The sequence below is a fragment of the Erpetoichthys calabaricus genome, chromosome 1 (genome assembly GCF_900747795.2).
Source record: "Erpetoichthys calabaricus chromosome 1, fErpCal1.3, whole genome shotgun sequence".
NCBI classification, from domain to species: Eukaryota; Metazoa; Chordata; class Cladistia; order Polypteriformes; family Polypteridae; genus Erpetoichthys; species Erpetoichthys calabaricus.
Window position 1 is genome coordinate 158,625,513 of NC_041394.2, and position 20,365 is coordinate 158,645,877.

Consider the following 20,365-nt stretch of genomic DNA (forward strand, 5'->3'; position numbering starts at 1 on the left):
GCCTTCAAAGAAGTGATATGCCTTCTGACACATTGATTGAGAAAACAATCCCTCCCTTAATATCAGCAAAACCAAGTACATGGTGTACACTTCAGATAACAGCAGGTGGTGCTGCTCAGAGTTCACAAATTTAAATATATTGGAGTGACTATCAATGGTGACCAGAAGTGGGCACAACACCTTTCAGCTATTGTAAAGAAGAATCGCAAACAACCTTACTTCCTTAGACATTTGAGAAAAGCCCAGGCATCTATATTTATGTTCACCAACTGTATAGCAAGGTCCATATTCACTGTGGCAATAATATCTTGAAATGGCACAACTCGGGATCACAAACTACCAAAGAGGGTGGTAAAGGAAGCAAAGAGCTCTCTTCTGTTCAGGGCATTTATAACACATTCTGCCTTAGAATGTCAAACTGTATTATTAAAGACCTTCAACATTCTGTTTAGTTACTTGTTTATCTCTGTTACATTTTTGCAAAAGCTGTAGACTGTTAGCACTTACATCACTAAGTGTAGGCGCAGCTTTTACCAAATAGTCATTGTGAAAGGTACACATGAACTTGATAAACGTGACCATGAACATAAGGGCTTATGTATTAGCCTTACTTGGGTTTCATTTTACATTTACATTTCACATTTACTTATTTGGCTGATGCCTTTATACAAGGCAACTTAAAAGCATTTATGATACAACTGGTTACATTTCTTTTGGTTTTCCAATTGGAGCACAGGCAGGTCAAGTGACTTATTCAGGGTTACACCCACTACTTCAAGTCCAAAGCTCAAGCATAACTTCTTTAGACGTGTAGTTTACATATCGTGCTAACTTTACATTGTTAGCCTTCTTAATGACTTCTGAACAATGGCTAGAAGTTGATAGTGGAGTCTGCTATGACTCCTAAATCCCTCTCACAATATGTAATTTTGATTTTCTAATCCTTTTGTCTAATCAGGCTTAAAATATTTACTTCCTATGTGTAATACTTTACATTTACTGACATTAAATTTCATCTGCCACAACTCTAAGTCCCTCTGTAATGACTCGATGGATTCTAGATTATCTGCAAGTCCAAAGCCTTAACCACTACATTTTGTACTTGTATGATGAAAATGGGAACATTTTCTTATTCATATCAAAAAACACAGGATAAATACTTTTGAATACTAAACACACAAATAGCGATATACATATATGTTATTTATATAAATTTTTGAATATTTAAAAATTTAGTCTTCAACGGATGATTTTTGCACTGAATTATTTTCTGCTTATGATTGGATGGAATTTTAAATGCATAAAGTATGAGTGTTATAACTAAAAGTCCATCCATCCATCCATCATCCAACCCGCTATATCCTAACTACAGGGTCACGGGGGTCTGCTGGAGCCAATCCCAGCCAACACAGGGCGCAAGGCAGGAAACAAACTCCGGGCAGGGTGCCAGACCACCACAGGGCACACACACACACCTAGCACACACTAGGGACAATTTAGAATCGCCAATGCACCTAACCTGCATGTCTTTGGACTGTGGGAGGAAACCAGAGCACCAGGAGGAAACCCACACAGATACAGGGAGAACATGCAAACTCCACGCAGGTAGGACCCGGGAAGCGAACCCGGGTCTCCTAACTGCAAGGCAGCAGCGCTAATAACTAAAAGTGTGTCATACAATAGTCAAAATTAAATTAAATCTTAAAATTTTATAAACCACAGGTGTGAAGTCATGTTCTGGGTGAGCCACAGTGAATGAAGGTTTTTGTTTCTTCATTTTCTTTATATTCAATTGAACTCCATACAGCTCACTTTTTACAGTCTGTCTTCTGCTTCAGAAGTTAATACTAATAAAATTTCTACTTCCCTTTAAAGCTCTGAAATATACTTACTGCTGCAATGACTTTTAGTTCATTATCATCTCTTCCCTGTCTTCCTTGTCAATAGTCTTAAGCTATTTGGTACTTTCATTGACCAGAAGTCAATTAAGAGCAATTATTAAAAAGAGGGGCATCACCTAAATCAGTGCTACTTTTCCCATTTGTGCTCAGTATTATGCAGCTGCACTAAATAAAATATGTCAGACCCACAATCATCTATACCACTAGTTTTGGGCTTCATAGGAGAACTTAAGATCTCTTGATTCAAATTTACCTTAAATAAAAGTGTGCTTGTTGCAGTGAATTCTATGGCACGTTAGACTAGGCTGGATAACTTTTCACCAACTGTATCAGAACAGTTATCTAGGGACAAATATTACAAGGAAACACAAAGATCTCTTTAAACACCATTTTTGTAGCACAATGAAAAATATCAAACAAGACATTAACAGATGATTCTCCCTCCATGTTACTTTAGGTAGAAGAATTAATTTTCTTCCAAGTTCCTATATCATTTACAGAGCTTCTCTACATAAATCATCAAAAACTTCTGTCAGAAGTTAGATTCAATTGTAACATCACTTATCTGGAACTGAAAACATTCATGCATCAAAACGTTGACCTTTTCAGAGATCTAAAGCTGATGGCTTCATGGGACTACATAACTCTCAATTCTATTACTGGGCTTAGAATATTCATACAATAAAATACTGATAACTGGGAGAAGTTCATGAATCTGTGCCCGTTTGGTTTGCAATGGTAAAGAAAGCCAGTTCTAAATGGATACATACTTGGAAAAATCAAAACTAAGACTGGATTTTAATTAGTGTCTTTACAGTTGGAAATTATTCATTTACTTTCTAATTTGTTTGTATTGACTGTGCTAGTTGCAGAGCAGGAACTAACGCTGGACAAGACGCCAGCTCATTGCAGGGCCCAATTACATCTAAATAGAACAATCTAAACCAACCTAACGCCCATGTCTCTATGTTATGAAAGAAAAATCTCAATGACATGGTGTAACAAATAACTTTCTGTACACAATGCCTTTGTGTGATGAACACTATCTCGAAAGCATGAAGTACAAGAACAGCTATTGGCCAGTTGTTTACATTTACAGCAAAGAGAGATTAAGTGACATACATTGTATCAGGCTTACTAAGTGGCACAAATGAACCGGCAGTCATTGGTTTAGAGTTCAGCACTCCACCCATCAAGCCACTCTTCAAAGAAACCAAGTTTCACATCAGTATAACTTACTGAAGTCAGAATAAATATTTTATCAATTCTGAGTTAGACAAATTATTTAATAAGGTGTACTGTTTTGACTTTACAATGTGTAATATTGAAAGTTTAGGATGTTTTTATTAACTCCTTTCTCGTTTAAAATGTTACAACAATATTCACCAACTGAAATCTTCTATATCAAAGAGTGAACAGCACTGTAGTGCAATAGTTATGGTCTGGTTGTTATCATTCTTATGAATGTATGTATGTATGCAATGTCTTCTTAGGGAAATCTGGTTTTCCTCCCACATTTCAGAATAGTTGGTGGCTATAAACAGCTTCAATATGAGCAAGTGTGCCTTGCAATGGAGTGGTGCTGCCTTCAACTTGATACTCTCTGGATAGGCTTTAGCTCCCCACTGCCCTGAACCAGAATACGCAGATTTGTAAGGAAAATGAGTAAAAAGGATGTTCCACTTGTTTGGATTACAGTTTTAAAAATATTATTGGAACAGATTATCAATGAACTCTTCAGAAAGCATTTGATAAAGAGCCACATGAGAGGTTGGGCATCAAAGTAAAAGAAGTGGGAGTTTGGGGTGTGGTGTATAGATAGGTGAAAACATTGGCTCATCCACAGGAAGCAGAGGGTTATGATGTGAGGAACCCTATCACAACTGGGTGATGTTAAGAGTGGTGTTCCATAGGGGTCAAAGCTAGGGCTCCTGCTATTATATATATATTATATATACACATACATATACATATATACATACACACACACACAGACACACTAGGGGGCCCACCCCTAGGTTTGGTTAACCGGATATACAATTTTAAGAGACTGTTATTTTCATGGGAATTGTCACATATGCATTATTTTCACTTTTACTTTAAAAAACTTTAGTAAAAACAATATTTGGAATTAACTTTTCTTCAAGATCACATTGAATTTTGATTCCGTGTTTGGACTTACATCGTGACAACGCAACGTATAACTAACTGCCTGTGAGTGAATATCGTTTCTCTCTCTAATAAATAAAATGACTTTTTCGAATGTTTGTCCATGCTCTTTCTTCTTTCCTTAGTCGTTGATGTGTCATCTAGAACATATAACATTATTGTCCTGATAAAATTTATAAGAGGTGAGAGCGCAGGAATTGTGTCTGACAAAAGCATTCACACGACTGAGGTTAGATGACCGTGGTCTTGAAAGAATCTCATGTTAAAAGTTTCTGTCTCATGGGACTTCATACCGTGCCTACATTTTTGGAATCTTTTAATGCTCGCTGGCAACACAAATTAGATGATCTACAAGTCTCTGACAAAGTTTAAATCTGAATATATTTGATCTTTTTTCGCTGTTCCATTATTTCACCAAGTAATAATTTCCATTTGTCTGTGCTAATGCGATCTTTACTATCCTTTTTTTGAGACTTTTGAATTTTCGTACTTCCATTACCTCTAACCTGCTCTGCATGTGTACCGCGCCATTTTTGGAATCTTTTAATTCTCACAGATACATCTCTTCATTGGGAAGAAACACTACTTTTTTTTTTCCCTGATGGCAACACAAATTATACGATCTACAAGTCTCTGACTTAAAAGTTTAAATCCGAACAATATATTCAATATCTTTTCGCTGATCCGTTATTTCACTGAGTAATAATTTAAGTTTGTTTTTGCTAATGCAATCTTTCTTGTCCTTTTTTTGAGACTTTTGAATTTTCGTACTTCCATCATCTCTAACCTGCTCTGCATGTGTACCGCGCCAACGTTTTTGAATTTTTTGTGGCGTTTTACTTTGTCATCTACTCTTTGTCCTTTATTTCTGGCCCCGGGCGTGTACTTGTCTCGCAGGACTTACAAGTGTCTCTCTGAGAAAATCACGTCTCGTCTCCTTCCAAGATTTTTTTAATAACAGAGAGATATCAAAATCACAGATTATATACACACACGTATCTATGATTTTGATAGAAATATAAATAACAAGCTAGTTAAGTTTGCAGATGATATCAACCCTGGAGAAAATGCAGATAATCTAGAATCCATTGAGTCATTACAGAGGGACTTGGATAGCATACAGGTTTGGGCAGATTTGTGACAGTTTACATTTTTTGTCATTAAATGTAAAGTATTACACATAGGAAGTAAAATGTTATGTTTGATGAAACAATAGGTGGTCTAAAAATCAAAAGTACACATTATGAGAAGAATTTGAGAGTCATAGTGGACTTGACACTATCAACTTCCAGACGGTGTTCTGAAGCCAGTAAGAAGGCTAACAGAATGTTAAATTATATAGCGTGATGTACAGAGTACAAGTCCAGAGAGGTTATGCTCAAGCTTTTTAACACAGTGGTTAGACATCTTCTGGAGTACTGTGTGCAGTTTTGCTCTCCAGGCTTTAAAAAAGAAAGAAGTGCTAGAAAAGGTTCAGAGAAGAGTGACTAGACTGATTCCAGGGCTACAAGGGAGGGTTATGTGAAATGATTAAAAGTGTTGAGCCGTTTCAGTTTAATCAAAAGAAGATTAAGAGGAGTCATGATTGAAATGTTTTAAATTATGAAGGGAATTAGTACAGTGGATCAAAACTGTTATTTTAAAATGAGTTCAACAATAATGCAGGGACACAGTTGGAAACTTGTTAAGGGTAAATTTTGCATAAACATCAGTAAGTTTTTCTTCACACAGAGAACCACAGACATTTGGAATAAGCTACCAAGTAGTGTGGTAGGCAGTAGGGCTTTAAGGACTTTCAAAGCTTGACTTGATGTTATTTTGGAAGAATTAAGTGGATAGAACTGGTGAGCTTTGATCGGCTGAATGGCCTGTTCTCCTCTAGATATTTGTAATGTTCAAATTTAGGTTTACTTGTGTTTGCTCTTCAACATTCCATTACATTTGAATTTCCATTGAATAATCTTTTATTTTAGGTTGGCTACTCCCAATTGTACAATGGTAGGCCTTGCCTAGCACCGACTGAAGGGAGTGATTTGTGAAGGCCACTATACGAAATTAAAATTAATGTTTTAGGACCATGCAGATAAAGTAATGGAACAAGTCAATGAAATCACACGTCTCAATTTGAAACGTGCAGCATGCTAACATCTTAAAAGCTAAACGCAGGCTTATCGTCGTGGATACATCAATCATGTTGGTAAGTTTAATTGCATTAAATATATGAGCCTCAACAGTACTCAGATTTATACAAACATCTTTAAACCATTCAGTTATTCGGTTATAGCTGACAACATTTAAATGTGATCCATTTTAATCATAACTCCATTGTCCATTGCGAGAATTACACATATAAGGGGGTTACAATATAAATGCCAAACTGAGGTCAAGTAAAAAAAAAAATCTGAAACGCAAACTAATAAATAAATAACCATGGAACTGCGCAAATAAATTTGGTAACTGATACAAAATAAAACCTTTATCAGTAGCAAAATCCCAATTAATCTTAAAACTACTACCCTTTATCCAATACTTCTCAGCGAGGCCTCAACGCCATTCCAGGGCACCTTATACCACATCCATTTCTTTCAAGTGGTGCACCGGCAGAAAATTCGACACTTTGAGATAGGGACTGAACTGGCAGGCATATAGTTTGCAGTGTAAGAATGGTAACGAAAAAGTTGAGCATGAGCAGATAAAGTTCTGCAAAAAGACTTTTTTTTTCCTTTTTCTAAACGCCGATTGGGCAGCAGGCATACAGTGATGTTTATTAAGCTTTACAAGCCTTACTGATGTCAAAAATAAAGTGGAGCGAAGACAAGATCAGAATAAGATACGAGTCCTTCACGGAGATCACATAACACAAAGCTGATCGGCTCGTACGCTGTTGCCGGCAGATCTCACCTGTCTGGACCTGCGCGCTCTCTGGCAGGTATGGGTTGTTTTTCTTCCGAAATGCGGTCCTTCTGAAGTCCTCCATAGCTTTCCCATTAATGTTTAATCCAAGTGGCAAGGCCGGTTTTTTTCTCTCTTCCGCGGCGCCTTCATGAGAAATGGTACTTGATTGTAGGTCGATCCCAAATCAGTCCAAATCCCAACGGTCCTGTCTGCTTGTCTTTGCAGGCCGAGCTGGCAGGACCCGCGATGAAGTAGCGCGTTAGATATCGTCTGCCTGCGAGCTCTCTTTTCTTGCTCTTTCCCTCCCCGTCGTCTTACTTGCTAAATCTGAAATTGCCTGAGGCGCTTGCTTTGGCTTCGCAGTTTGCACCTATTTTTTCAAGAGTGCACTTTGCCCAGCCCCGTTCGACTACCGCAGTGAGGAGTACTTGTGCTCCGGTGAGTGCGGCAGACGACCGTAGGTCTTATTTAGACTAGAAACTGAATATGCAAAGAAGAAAAAAAGTAATCGCCCGAACACTGTATAACCTCAAAATTGATGTATATTAAAGGCTAAAGAAAAAAGCTTTGAAAAGTTTCATTTAACTCAAGAGACATGTAATTTTAAGGCTCTCCATCCAAACAGAAAAATTCGGTACGCTTAATGTAAGGAAAATAACGAATTCACGAAAGCAATCGTTCCGCAGAATCCCTTAGTTTATTGGACCTCTTTATTGGTATTACGGCTGAAGACAATTCTGGAAATATAGGACCTCTAGAACCTTTTCCACGCCCTGACGTATTTTCTTTACCTGATTATATGTTTTACATTTATTCATATTCTCGAGAAATGCACCAGCATCCTGTTTTGTTTATAATCCGTAGGCCCCTACTCAAATGTTCTCCATCCATTTTCCCAAATTGCTACTGCAAAAATAAACTGCATCTACTATAATAAATCCAGTAGATAGATAGATAGTACTATGCATGTGGGGTATATTGGCGCTGTGTGACAGTATGGCGTCCCGTTCAGGACTGGTCGTTAACGTTGAAGTACACACTGGTCGTACGTTTACGATGTTATGGAAAAAAAATCGGGTTTCCAAAATGGATAGCATAGCCGCAATTTTATGTTAAAAGGTTGACATTTGCTGGAAGGAGAGACTGACACATTTACGATGCTGCAGCGCCCCGTTGCGGTTGTGCAATAAAAACGCGACTCATCTGTATATTTCCGAGCTTGGTGGTGTGCAGATTTCCTGAAGTCTGGCTGTTCTCATTAACCCCTCAGACCCCGTTAGTTTCCCTTCTCGGGTACTTTACGGTGGTATCATTATGGAGATCTGCGTTACTGCCATCAATTCATAGGCACAGGACTCTCTTTATTCCGTCCATTATTTTCATTTTATGTCATTTGCTTGTGATTTTATTGGGAGAATGTGGATTGAGTAACATTAATATTGTGTTTCCAATCTAAGATGTAAGGAATAATTGTGATGTTAAATGTGCCTTTTCCATTACAGTACTTACAGGTATCATACCTATATTATTATCATATTATGTGATATCTGCTGTTAAATTCTGCTCCATACTTGTAAATGTTTTATTTTTATACTGTATTGAGGATTTGTTGTGTGTATTGTATTGTATTGACCCCCTTATTTTTGACACCCACTGCATGCCCAACCTACCTGGAAAGGGGTCTCTTTTCGAACTGCCTTTCCCAAGGTTTCTTCCATTTTTTCCCAACAAGGGTTTTTTGGGAGTTTTTCCTTGTTTTCTTAGAGAGTCAAGACTGGGGGGCTGTCAAGAGACAGGGCCTGTTAAAGCCCATTGCGGCACTTCTTGTGTGATTTTGGGCTATACAAAAATAAATTGTATTGTATTGTACCTGAGTAGCACAGTGGTTTGTGCTTCAGATCCTTGAAGTCAATATTTAAAATCAAATTTCAGCTCATTCACCATCTCTGCAGAATATGTATATTTCCCCTGTCATGAGTATTTTTTTTTTCAGGTATGCCTTTTTCTCCCACAGTACAATAATGCGAAGATTAGGTTGATTGGCAGCTCCATATCTCAATAATTATTCACTTGCACTATCATTAGTTGTTCAGGCTACTCAAAATTAAATTTGCTGTTTTACTGTGTGTTCATCTACTAGTCTTAGTAGTTTCTGTCATGGAGTTATAACTATAAGTTTGTGCTAGTGCTTTGTTCCTGTACTCAACAACAAATACTATATAAAAATGAATTTAATTGAAATGAGCTGGCTTGGTGTAACTGGATGTACTCTGAAGTGAATCGACAGTCTGTCCAAGGCTAGACCCTGCCTTGTGTCTAGTGCTGGCTGGCTGTGACTTGGAATAATAATAATAATTCATTACATTTATATAGCGCTTTTCTCAGTACTCAAAGCGCTATCCACACAGGGAGGAACCGGGAAGCGAACCCACAATCTTTCACAGTCTCCTTACTGCAAAGCAGCAGCACTACCACTGCGCCACCTGTGAGGACCATACCTAATCTTGGAGTATCATACCTAATCCTACATACCCCAGTGTATAACTAGCACTATACTGTACACTAACACAGTGAAGTACTGAGCCTGTACACACTAAGCAGTGTGGTGATGTTACTGCTGTTTGCCAATGATCTGGACCTACAAAAAGAGGCTATTAGTAAATAATGGAGGTGTCAAAGAGTCAATGACTTATGGTTGTGTAACCATAGATTTTGTGGCATTGGAAATGACTAACTTGAGGTGTAACATTTAAAACACCGGCCTACCTGTTTCTAAACTGGCCAATTACATTCTGTATGTGTGTTTTTTGGTAAGTTTCATAGCACATCAGTGTGATGAAGGCTTCATGGCAGTTAAGTCAATGATCAGAGAGGTACGTATTTAACTTGGCACAGAAAATGTATGAAAATTAAGAACTAACTGCAATGTGACCAATAGGCATCAATAGTAATATTTAAATTAGTTCTCAAATGGCCCAACATAACATACAGGGTGTCATCTAATTTAGTTGCACTCTATAAATATTTGAAAATAGTAGAAACACATAACCTAACCACCCAAAAAATATGAAATAGATTAAAAAACAGGTATTTTGCTTTTACCTTGAGCTTTGTAAAATTTGTGTCTTCTGCTTTGATTGTGACAGTGAGTCAAGTGGTAAAGGAGCCTACCAGTAACTTTATAGGCTTTTTGTGTACTTATGCATATACTGTAGTGTTCAGTTCAGTGCAGTATATAAAGGAAATAAGGTTCTAAATATATTTGAAAAATATATTGAAAACAGTGCATTGTAGATTCAGGTTAAAACAAGATTTTTTTTTTCCTCTCTCTCGTCTCATCTTCTATTTTCTGAAATCGCTTTTTCTGGGGAAGGTCGCAGTTGCAGCAGGCCAAGCAAATCAGCCCAGACTTCCCTGTCTCCAGCTACATATTCCATCTCTTCCAGTAGAATTCACCAAGCAATCTCAAAACATCCTAGGGACGTAATCCATCAAGCATGTCCTGTGCCTGCCGCAGGTTCTCCACTTAGTAACAAGTCCCTCGTGCCAGGCCATCTTAATTCATGTGCACAGTGTGCATTGGCCAGGGGCCCCAGGAGCATAGGGGCCCACAATGTTTCAGATGCCTATGTATGTTTCTGCATTGCTATCAGTACAGGGGACCCAGCACCCTACTGGGCCTATTATGCTGTTAAGATGGCCCTCCCTGGAGTACCTCTAGGATGATCCTTACGAAATTCAATTGGGCCCTCCTGAGCGGTGACTGCAGTTCTGCGGGTACTGTCCTGGTCCTTGGTGGTGGGAGTCTAAAGACAAAGCTCTCGGTTTACTGGTCATTTTACAGTACATCCCCATCCTAAGTTACGGTCATGAACAGTGCGTAACAACCAAAAGAATGAGATTGCATTAACAGGCGGCAGAAGTGTGGTTTATTCGCAGGTTGGCTTGGCTGACACTACATGACAGGGTTATGAACCTTTGTTTGTGATCAGATTTTTGTTAAAAGAATAAATGGAGGAAAAAGACAAAGAAACAGGATATATGAAATGATTAAGACACTCACCCTTACCTTTACATTTATGTATTTGGCTGATGCCTTATCCAAGGCAACTTATAACACTTATGATACAATTGGTTACATTTCTTTTGGTTTTCCAATTGGAACAATGGCAGGTGAAGTGACTTGCTCATGTTCACACAGTGTCAGTAGTGAGATTTGAACCCACAATCTCTGGGTTTGAAATCCAAATGCTTAACCACTACACCACAATACGTTTAACTTACAATGTTATGCAAAGATGAGAATGAACATCCACTGTCTCGGTGGAAGTGATGTTTAAGGCCACATCTACCACCAGATGTTAAGTCCCAATAGACAGATTGTGAAGTTTCGTTAAGAGTGTCCGTACGAGGCGATCAGTGCATTTTTTTATTCAGTGTTGAGTAAACCTTCAGAATGTGAGTACCCGCATGGGGTGGTTTGTTTGAAGTTGAATTTTTAATTGGTGTTCAATAAATATATGAATGCTGTGCGTCATTTCACCATTAAGAAGCTTGTTTGTTCTTTTCATAACAGGGGTTATTCAACGATGCACGCTTAGTGTACAAGACCAAAAAAGGATTAGGATAAACGTTTGCTTGGTAACTGAGGTGAGTAAATCACATCTCATACCATCTTCGCACCAGGCTAAAGATGAGGCTTAGTGGAGTGTTGTGGGGAGTTTGTGAAACTCGCATTTGATGAGAAACGAACCAGATTTGTTTAAGCATTAATGTTGGCTGCATTTTCATTTAACCTAATATTATGGTTGACAGAAATTGATAAAACATTATAGCATAACTATCCATTGAAAATGGTAAGACCTCATATACAGATAAAGGATAAGGTCTGTATTTTTCAAGTTGAAACTATTTTTTCCCAATCGTGGTATATATTAATTTGCCACATAAAATTCTGTTCTAAAGTGTACGTTTTTAATTATTGAATATTACTTGTCGGTTCTTGCTGCTTACAATTGGACTAAAAGGGAAAACAGATTCATAGGTAAATGAAAAAGCATTATAATTGACACAAATTCTTCCACTTTGAAGCGGTAAAAGTATTTGATTTAAGAAAACATGCCTTCCATGTTTATGAGGCATCTTTGTAATAATGAAAGTAACATAGAAGTAGTTATCACGGATTCTTGAGGTAAGAATATATTTCCAGTTCAGTTGTTTGTTCACAGCCTGAGTCACTGGTGGAGTTATGACGACTTCAGCAAGCCCCCCAGCGCCAATTTATATTTTGCTTATAATCCTACTTTTGCTTCTGCAGTTCTGTTTTTTCAACAGTTACGTTCTACTGTGGTTTGTAATAACAGACAGAAGTGAGCTCACATCATATGGTTATTTTTTCTGAAGCTGCACTAACAATTTGCTTGTTACCTTGTGTTTTGTTATTTTATATACCCTACAGAGCAAGATTTCATGCCAAGTGGAAACATAGTTAAATAGTTTTATCATACTTTGTCCAAATAATAGTAAACTGAAGTTAACTGATCTAAGCCACCTGCATGATAGAGTTTCTCTGGTGTGTTCAGCACATGCAAGATAAAAACTACAAAAAATGTAGAGTGTGCGATAGAGCAGATTGAAGTGACACAAACTAATTACTGACTGTTTTAAAGCACAATGAGTCACTCTTGCTGAGGATATTGTAATAAAAGTACTTAGGGCAACATGTTTGATTGAGTAAACTCACTGTCATACACTTTCACCAATTAATCCAAAAAAAATAGAGAGGGAGAATGTATAAAGCTCATGCAGACCCCTGCACTTTGAGGTGGGGTTGACTGCTATGCGCTGCCTGGAGAAGGCAACATAAAAGGAGCTCAGCGAGTGGCTACAGCGGCAGGGCTGGGGTACATGTGCAGAAATGGCAGCTGCTGAGCCTGTAAATTATCACCTTGTTTGGATTCTCCTTTAGCCATACCTCGCATGACAGAATACTAGGATATTTTGCATGTGTGGTAGAAAAATGCAGTTTGTAGTTGTGCTCCTGATGCGTAGCTGCTGGTAAGGAGCTGGGAGGAGAGTGGTATACACATTGCCTCTGGCCTCGGGTGAACGGATTGTGGCTGGAGTCCATGTTGCCACATGGTGGAAATGGCTGCTGAAATAATGATATAAACTTCAGTATTGTGAAAGAATATAAGCGATCATGTGACTGTTTAAGTTATTATTGCCTCGCTTCCTACAGAGTTGGCAATTAACATCCTGGCATCAACATTCAGTATCAATAACAATGCTTAGTGATAAAATACTGAGGGGAATCCACACCACAGTCCTGAAAGATGCCCTAGGGGATGACATAAAACAAAAAAAGTGCAGAGCCAGTCTCCTTTCAAAATGGCCGAATGTCACAACAATGTTTTGCTTTGTGCTTTTTTCCTTTTTAAAATAACAACATTTATTTATATAGCACATTTTCACATAAATGATGTGGCTCAAAGTGCTTATAAGATGAAGAAAGAAAAGTTTATAAGAAATGAAACTATAAAAATAAGATTAGGCAATACTAAATAACAAACAATAAAGTAAGGTCCAATGGCCAGGAGGACAGAAAAAACAAACAAAAAAAAGTCCAGGGGTTCCAAGGCCATGAGACCACCCTGCCCCTACTTGGTATTCTACCTAATATCAATGGTCTCAATCAGTCCTCATGGTTTTCAGGCTTTGCTTAGAAGAATTAGACAATGATGGTCATGTGGATCGCTGGCCTTCAATCCATCAACACAAGGACTGCACAGTGCCTTGATCAGGTGGTGGTGCTTACCACCACAGAAAACCGGAAAAAGAACAGCAGAGAAAGTAGGGGTTAGTACAGATTGCGGTGCCATGATAAAAACAATAATTCAACGCATATACAGAATATCAGGGTTACACTAAAATGTAGCTATGAGAAAGCCATGTTAAAATAATGGGGTTTTAGCATTTTTTTAAAGTTCTCTACCATATTAGCCTGGTGAATTTCTATTGGTAAACTATTCCAGATTTTAGGTGCTTAACAGCAGTTGGCTGCCTCACCACTTTTTTTAAGTTGAGCTCGTGGAATTATAAGCAGACACTCACTCATTTGAAAATCTAAGGTTACGATTTGGAGTATAAGGTGACAGGCATTCTGAAATATATGATGGAGTGAGATTATTTAAGGCTTTGAAACCATAAGAAGTATTTTAAAGTCAATTCTAAATGACACAGGTAACCAGCATAGTGACATCAAAACTGGAGAGATGTGTTCAGATGTTCTCTTCCTAGTTAAGATTCTAGCAACTGCATTCTGCACTCGTTGCAATCGATTGATGTCTTTTTTGGGTCGTCCTGAGAGGAGTGTGTTACAGTAAACTAGTCGACTAAAAACAAAAGCATGAATTAGTTTTATAGCATCTTGCAGAGTTATGAGGGATCTAACTTTTGCTATATTTCTTAAGTGAAAAAATGCTGTCCTATTAATCTGATTAATAAAATTACTACTCATCCACTCAGAAACACAAGCAAGACATTGGGTCAGTGAATCAAGAGAGTCAGGGTCATCAGGCGCTATTGATAAATACAGTTGTGCGTCATCAGCATAGCTGTGGTAGCTCATGTTATGCCCCAAGATAATCTGACCTAACGGAAGCATGTAAATCGAAAAGAGCAGTGGACCTAGGATAGAGCCTTGTGGAACACCATATAGAATATCATGCGTCTTTGAAGTATAATTACCACAACTAACAAAGCATTTTCTACCTGCCAGGTAGGACTCAAACCAATTTAAGACACTGCCAGAGAAGCTCACCCATTGACTAAGGCGATTTCTAAGAATATTGTGATCAGTGCTATCAAATGCGGCTCTCAGATTTAAGAGGATGAGAACAGATAAACGGACCTCTGTCTGCATTAACGTGCAAGTCATTTATTACTTTAACTAGTGAAGTTTCTGTACTGTAATTTGTTCTAAAAACTGGCTGAAACTTGTCAAGAATAGATTGTTTATTCAAGTAATCATTTAACTGTTTAAAAATCACCTTTTTCTAGACTTAAGAAAGGCTGAGTAGAAATAGGCCTAAAGTTGTCAAGTACAGAAGAGTCAAGATTATTTTTCTTGAGCAGAGCTTTAGCAGTTGCAGTCTTTTGATAATCTGGAAAGACACCTGTATCTAATGAGGTGAGCATTTAGCTGCATAATGACTGCCTTTTCTAGGATTAGGACAAGGCAGGTTAGAAATAGGTCTAAAATTGTCAATAACAGAGGAGTCGAGATTATTTCTGTAATTCAGGGATTTAACAACCGCAATCTTAAAACAGTCTGGAAGACCCCCACATCTAATGATGAATTTACTATGTCAAGTACACTGTCAATTAACTCGGATACTTCTTTGAAAAAACTTGTTGGTATTGGGTCAAGGACACAAGTGGAGTGTTTCAACTGAGAAATTATTCTATATAGATTGGGTAAATCAATCCAATTTAATTTGCTAAAATTATTGGGGGGATGTACAATATTATTTCTAATATCATTAATTTTGTGATTAAAAAAATATATCAAAAGCCTCACTGGTTTCACTGGAAGTTTTTTGGAGGCATTTTATTGAATGACCTTGGCTCAGCAAACAATTAATAGTAGAGAATAAAAATCTTGGATTACCAGCAGTTGATTATTTATCATTTTAGAGAAGTAGTACTGCCTCTCAAGACGGACTACTGTATGTTGGTGTTGTCTGTTATTTTAGCTTTCAATATTTCATAGTGGACAATCAATTTAGTTTTTCTCCATTTACACTCAGCTCTCTGGCATGTTTTCTTTAAATCAGACACTCTTTGGGTCTTCCATGGTGTAACAGTGCTGGAGGATTTTTAACTGTCTTTTTAGGAGCAACTGTGTCAGCGGCAGCTCTTACTTAAAGTTTTCAATCTTACTATTTACATTATTATCACTATTGTAGTAAGCACTACAATCAAGAAATATTACTGCATGTTACTACAGTGCAAATATTTTATGGTAATAGTCAGTAGATTACCCTTAAGATGGGCAGGGATGGCTGCATCGTTGACAATGACCTGTCACACAGGTAAAATGACTTCTCCAACTCTGCATGAGTTCTGATTATTTGAGATACGCCTTACAAGCCTGACAAGGTTCAAGAAAACAGTTGGAGACACTTGGGGCAAAGGATAAATAAAAGACCTCACAGAAGACAAGTGGATCGCGGGGAGGCACCATGTGCGACAGTGGCAGGTGAATGATGCTAAGAAAAGCCATGCTTAGTTTTGCCAGCTGGTGTCAGTTACCTTAGGTGCCTTGGTCATAATACAGCGAGAGTGCTGCTTCTCAGAGTACGATCTTTTATTATTAAATAAACCCATCTGTACTTGGGCTTACCTGTCATTTGGTGTGTGCCTTTCCATTCATCCATTATTTTAATACAAGAAAGACTTTCAAAAATGTATGTTAAAACTTGCATATTTGCATACTAATTTAAATTTATCTTGCATTGTTTTGATTAATGTCTAATAATAAGTAAAACTAAACTTACAGTACATTTCTTTTCATCACTACAGTAAATGTTTGATCATTGTGCAAATGGTTTACACCACTTTGCTTTGCATCTGCCACTTTTCTGTTTGGTGATAGCGATGCAGATATTCTTGGAAAAGCATTGATGTGTTTGAAGGTTCACACAGTATCCCTTGATCTAAAGTGGTTTTCTGGCAATAATGAAGTCAAGTAGGCTTTTCTTGTGTATGTGTGCGATTCTATGTAAAATGCATTTATTCAAAGTTGGTACTGGATAAGGTTCTTTAGGCTTCTCAAACGTCATATGCACTCATGTGAATAACAGCATTACCAAAACTCATTAAAGGCTGACTGTGTAAAACACAAATCATTGTGTGGCATCAGTGCACAGGTAGGTCCTTTAAAATGGCATTAATGTGTATTACCAGTTGTATTGTACAATCAGTCACCCTGATCAGGATAAACCCCTCAGCCCAAGCAATATTAAAAGCTGCCCCACCTTACAAGTGGCGGGGGGAGCAGGTTTAATTTTGGCTGCTAAATGTGCTATGTAAGTCTGCATATAAATGTATATTGATGGATTTCAAAAGTGTGTTTTTGCATTAAACATTAACTTGCTGCCAAATGCACTTTGCTACTAAATACTCTGTTTTACGTATTCAAAGTATGACATGCATAAGCTAGTATGTTTACAATGAAACTGGGCTATTCAAAGGAAACTTTTAATTTATTTAATGCCATTAACATTTGCTTATCCAATGAATGTAGAGAAAAGCCAAGCAAAATGACACCTTTTATTGGCTAACTAGAAAGATTACAATATGCAAGCTTTCGAGGCAACTCAGGCCCCTTCTTCAGGCAAGATCCAATGAACAAATTCAGAACAGACTTAGACATTGGTCTGCTACAGATTTCCACACAAGTTTCTTGCTTTCTTAATAGCAGACATGCTGTATTTCTTTTTCATGTTATTACTGTTCAAGTATCACTTCTTTTTAATCTGTTAAAAAGACTAATCCGCTATCTCTTTTTTCATTCATTTATTTTGCAACCACTTCATGGCCATCCCGTAACAAACCATGCGTGCATCAGCTTCACACTTAAAAGTCATGGGTACAAAATCCGCAGGCATTGCACTCTTTTGTGCTTTTTGAACTATCATCGATGTTCTCAACAATTGTTTTTCAAGGCTTGCCTATATATTACAAGTGCTCACATAGTTATGGATTGCATAAGCCCATTTTAAATTAATGAGAAACACTTGGCATTCATGGAACCGATTGAGCCTTGATTGTAAAACAAGGCTCATCCATGTGAAATTTATAAAATCAAGACATCACTGGTATTTGTGCTGCTATTGTTACTAATTTTGTCACTAGCTCAGTCGTAGCATTTCATCTGTTGTCGCATACCCTTTGTTTTGATCATTGTATTAAATTACATCTCCGATATGTTGAGCCCATTGTCATGTGTGGACTGCATACCCCCGGTCACAGACAGACAGACACCAGAATGTCCAAAACACACTTCTTTTATTTCTTTCCGCACCACAATGCCTTCCTCCTCACACTCTTTCTTCTTTCTCTTTCTCTTTCTCACTGCCTCTCCCCTCCTCACAAGCTTCGTCTCCTTCCTCCCAACTCTGGCTCTTCTTCTGGAGGGAGGCGGTCCCTTATATACTGACCCGGATGAGCTCCAGGTGCTCCCCTTGATGACACTTCCTGGTGTGGCGGAAGAGTCCAGAGAGTCCCTGGAAGCACTCCGGGTGCCCCTGGGAATTCTTCCGGCAGCACTTCCTGGTGTGGCGGAAGTGCTGCCATCTGGGACTTCACAATTGTCTGGGCACCCCCTGGTGGTGACCACGTCCTCCGGTAGGGATAAATGTCCGAAGTCCGGTCCAGTGGCCCATAAGCAGACCCGGGCGGCTGCCCCCTTGTGCCCCAGGGCAAGTATTGTCCATCACGGGGACCATCCAGGCGTCCCGGCTGGGTAGGGTCCTCATCCATCTGGGACACTGCCCCAGCACCAGCTGAAGCCCGTACGGCAAAGCGGCCTGTCCCGCGAGGGCTATGTGTTTCCCATGGCGGGGCGCTGGCATACCATCGTCCACGGTCCGGTCCTGCAAAACATGATATAAAGGAGGCAGAGACGTCGTCCCGACTCCGCCTACTGGTGTACGGACAACGTCTCCACAAATGACCGGCCCCATGGCACTTGTAATATCAGCGGCCCCCTTGCCTTTCCGGTGCCCTCCGGACTTGAAAACAAGACGGGAACGCCCATGCCTGTTTCTCCTCGGTTTGGTTTGGGACTGCTGTCCACCGCCGTGGAGAGAGCTCTCTCACCACCTGCGAGCTCTCCGGACCCCGATTCTTCCTGTCGGGAGACCCCCCCCCTTCTTTCTCCGGGGCCTCCCATTACTCTGGGGTGCTACAACAGCCTGGATCCCCTTATGGGTCAAAGGGGAACCCTTTGCTGTTTGCACTCATCTCGATCGAGTTCCGAGCACTGTAACTTCTTGGAGCGGGGCGGTTTGGGTGCCGACACATACAAGCCGGCACCGTCCCCCCGTCTCTTCTCCCGCTGCTTGCCTAGTACTCGTTCCCCGATCTACTGTGGGACGCCCTGCTGTTCGACTCCGGTCACTAACGTCACGGGTCCCTTCGCTAGGGCTTCCCCTTTCCTTTACGGTGCCAGTAATAGTTACCGGCACCGCATCAACACTCTGGCTGGAGAATCCCACGGTGTACTTACCTCCCCACTGCTTTATGGTCGTCAGGGAAGCCTCCGTTTTCTTCTCCAGCCCGTCGATCACCTCTCGCATCAAGCGCAGGACCTGAAACAGCGACTGTACGGGCCGAAGGGCTTCCTCCAGCTCTCGTACAGCCGCCAGCAAAACCAAAACATCAGCCGGCGCGGAACTTACAGTTTGTTCAGTTTTCCCGTCCGGCTGGGAGCCATAGAGCTCCTGCGCCTGCTCAGTTGGGCCTTCGACCGTCCCAGGATTGACGTTCGTTAGTCCCGCCTTCGAGCACTCACTGGCGGGTACACAACACACTCCGTCCAATCCTGTGCCTGTCTCTGGGAGGGACTTCCGGTCCTCCAACGCTCCCTCCACCCTATGAGTGGACTTGGTCGGGGAAGAGTCTTCCGGGCAGCTTCCGCCCTGCAGCCCTTCTGCAGTTAGCAGTGGATCCTCTTCGTCTCCTGTCGCCGTCTCTCCATCGCTCCATGGGTCGGCGTGCTTTGGCCACAGACGCGGATCCGGGCACTCCCCTGCTAAAAAGCAAGACCAGGAGACTGCAGAGTAAGCCCCGCCAAGTGTATCGCCGTCATACGCAAGGCTTACCTCCCGAATCCCATCTGTTTGAGCGTGCTGTGGCTGTGTGGCCTCTTCCGTTGCTCCGCCGACCCGTGCATCCGCGACGACGACACGGGGTACAGGCGTCGCTGCCTTCAGGGCGTTTTTGCCCTTCTTCCTCCCCATTGTGCTGGGCGTCTGGTCCTCGGCAAGCCTTTTCAAGAGTTGTAGGCCCAGGAATGCGTGCCGCGGTAGACATGTGTCCTCGTCCGCTGTGTGGGCAGCCTCCACAAAATTATTTTTTGAAAACGGGGTCCCCTCCTTTTAGCAGGAGGAGGGCCCCATGTTGGGCGCCATTGTGGACTGCATACCCCCGGTCACAGACAGACAGACAGACACCAGAATGTCCAAAACACACTTCTTTTATTTCTTTCCGCACCACAATGCCTTCCTCCTCACACTCTTTCTTCTTTCTCTTTCTCTTTCTCACTGCCTCTCCCCTCCTCACAAGCTTCGTCTCCTTCCTCCCAACTCTGGCTCTTCTTCTGGAGGGAGGCG

The 20,365-nt window shown here is 40.1% G+C and overlaps 1 protein-coding gene across 1 annotated transcript in view; it reads right to left on the minus strand.

The window, feature by feature from the left end:
* fgd4a (FYVE, RhoGEF and PH domain containing 4a) overlaps positions 1 to 7,355 on the minus strand; it is a 334,505-nt gene extending 327,150 nt beyond the window's left edge. The window contains exon 1 of the mRNA XM_051920352.1: positions 6,972 to 7,355. Within this exon, the coding sequence (XP_051776312.1) occupies positions 6,972 to 7,047 (76 nt within the window). The 5' untranslated portion in view covers positions 7,048 to 7,355. The remainder of the gene's footprint in view (positions 1 to 6,971) is intronic.
* Between the last annotated feature and the right edge of the window lie 13,010 nt (positions 7,356 to 20,365).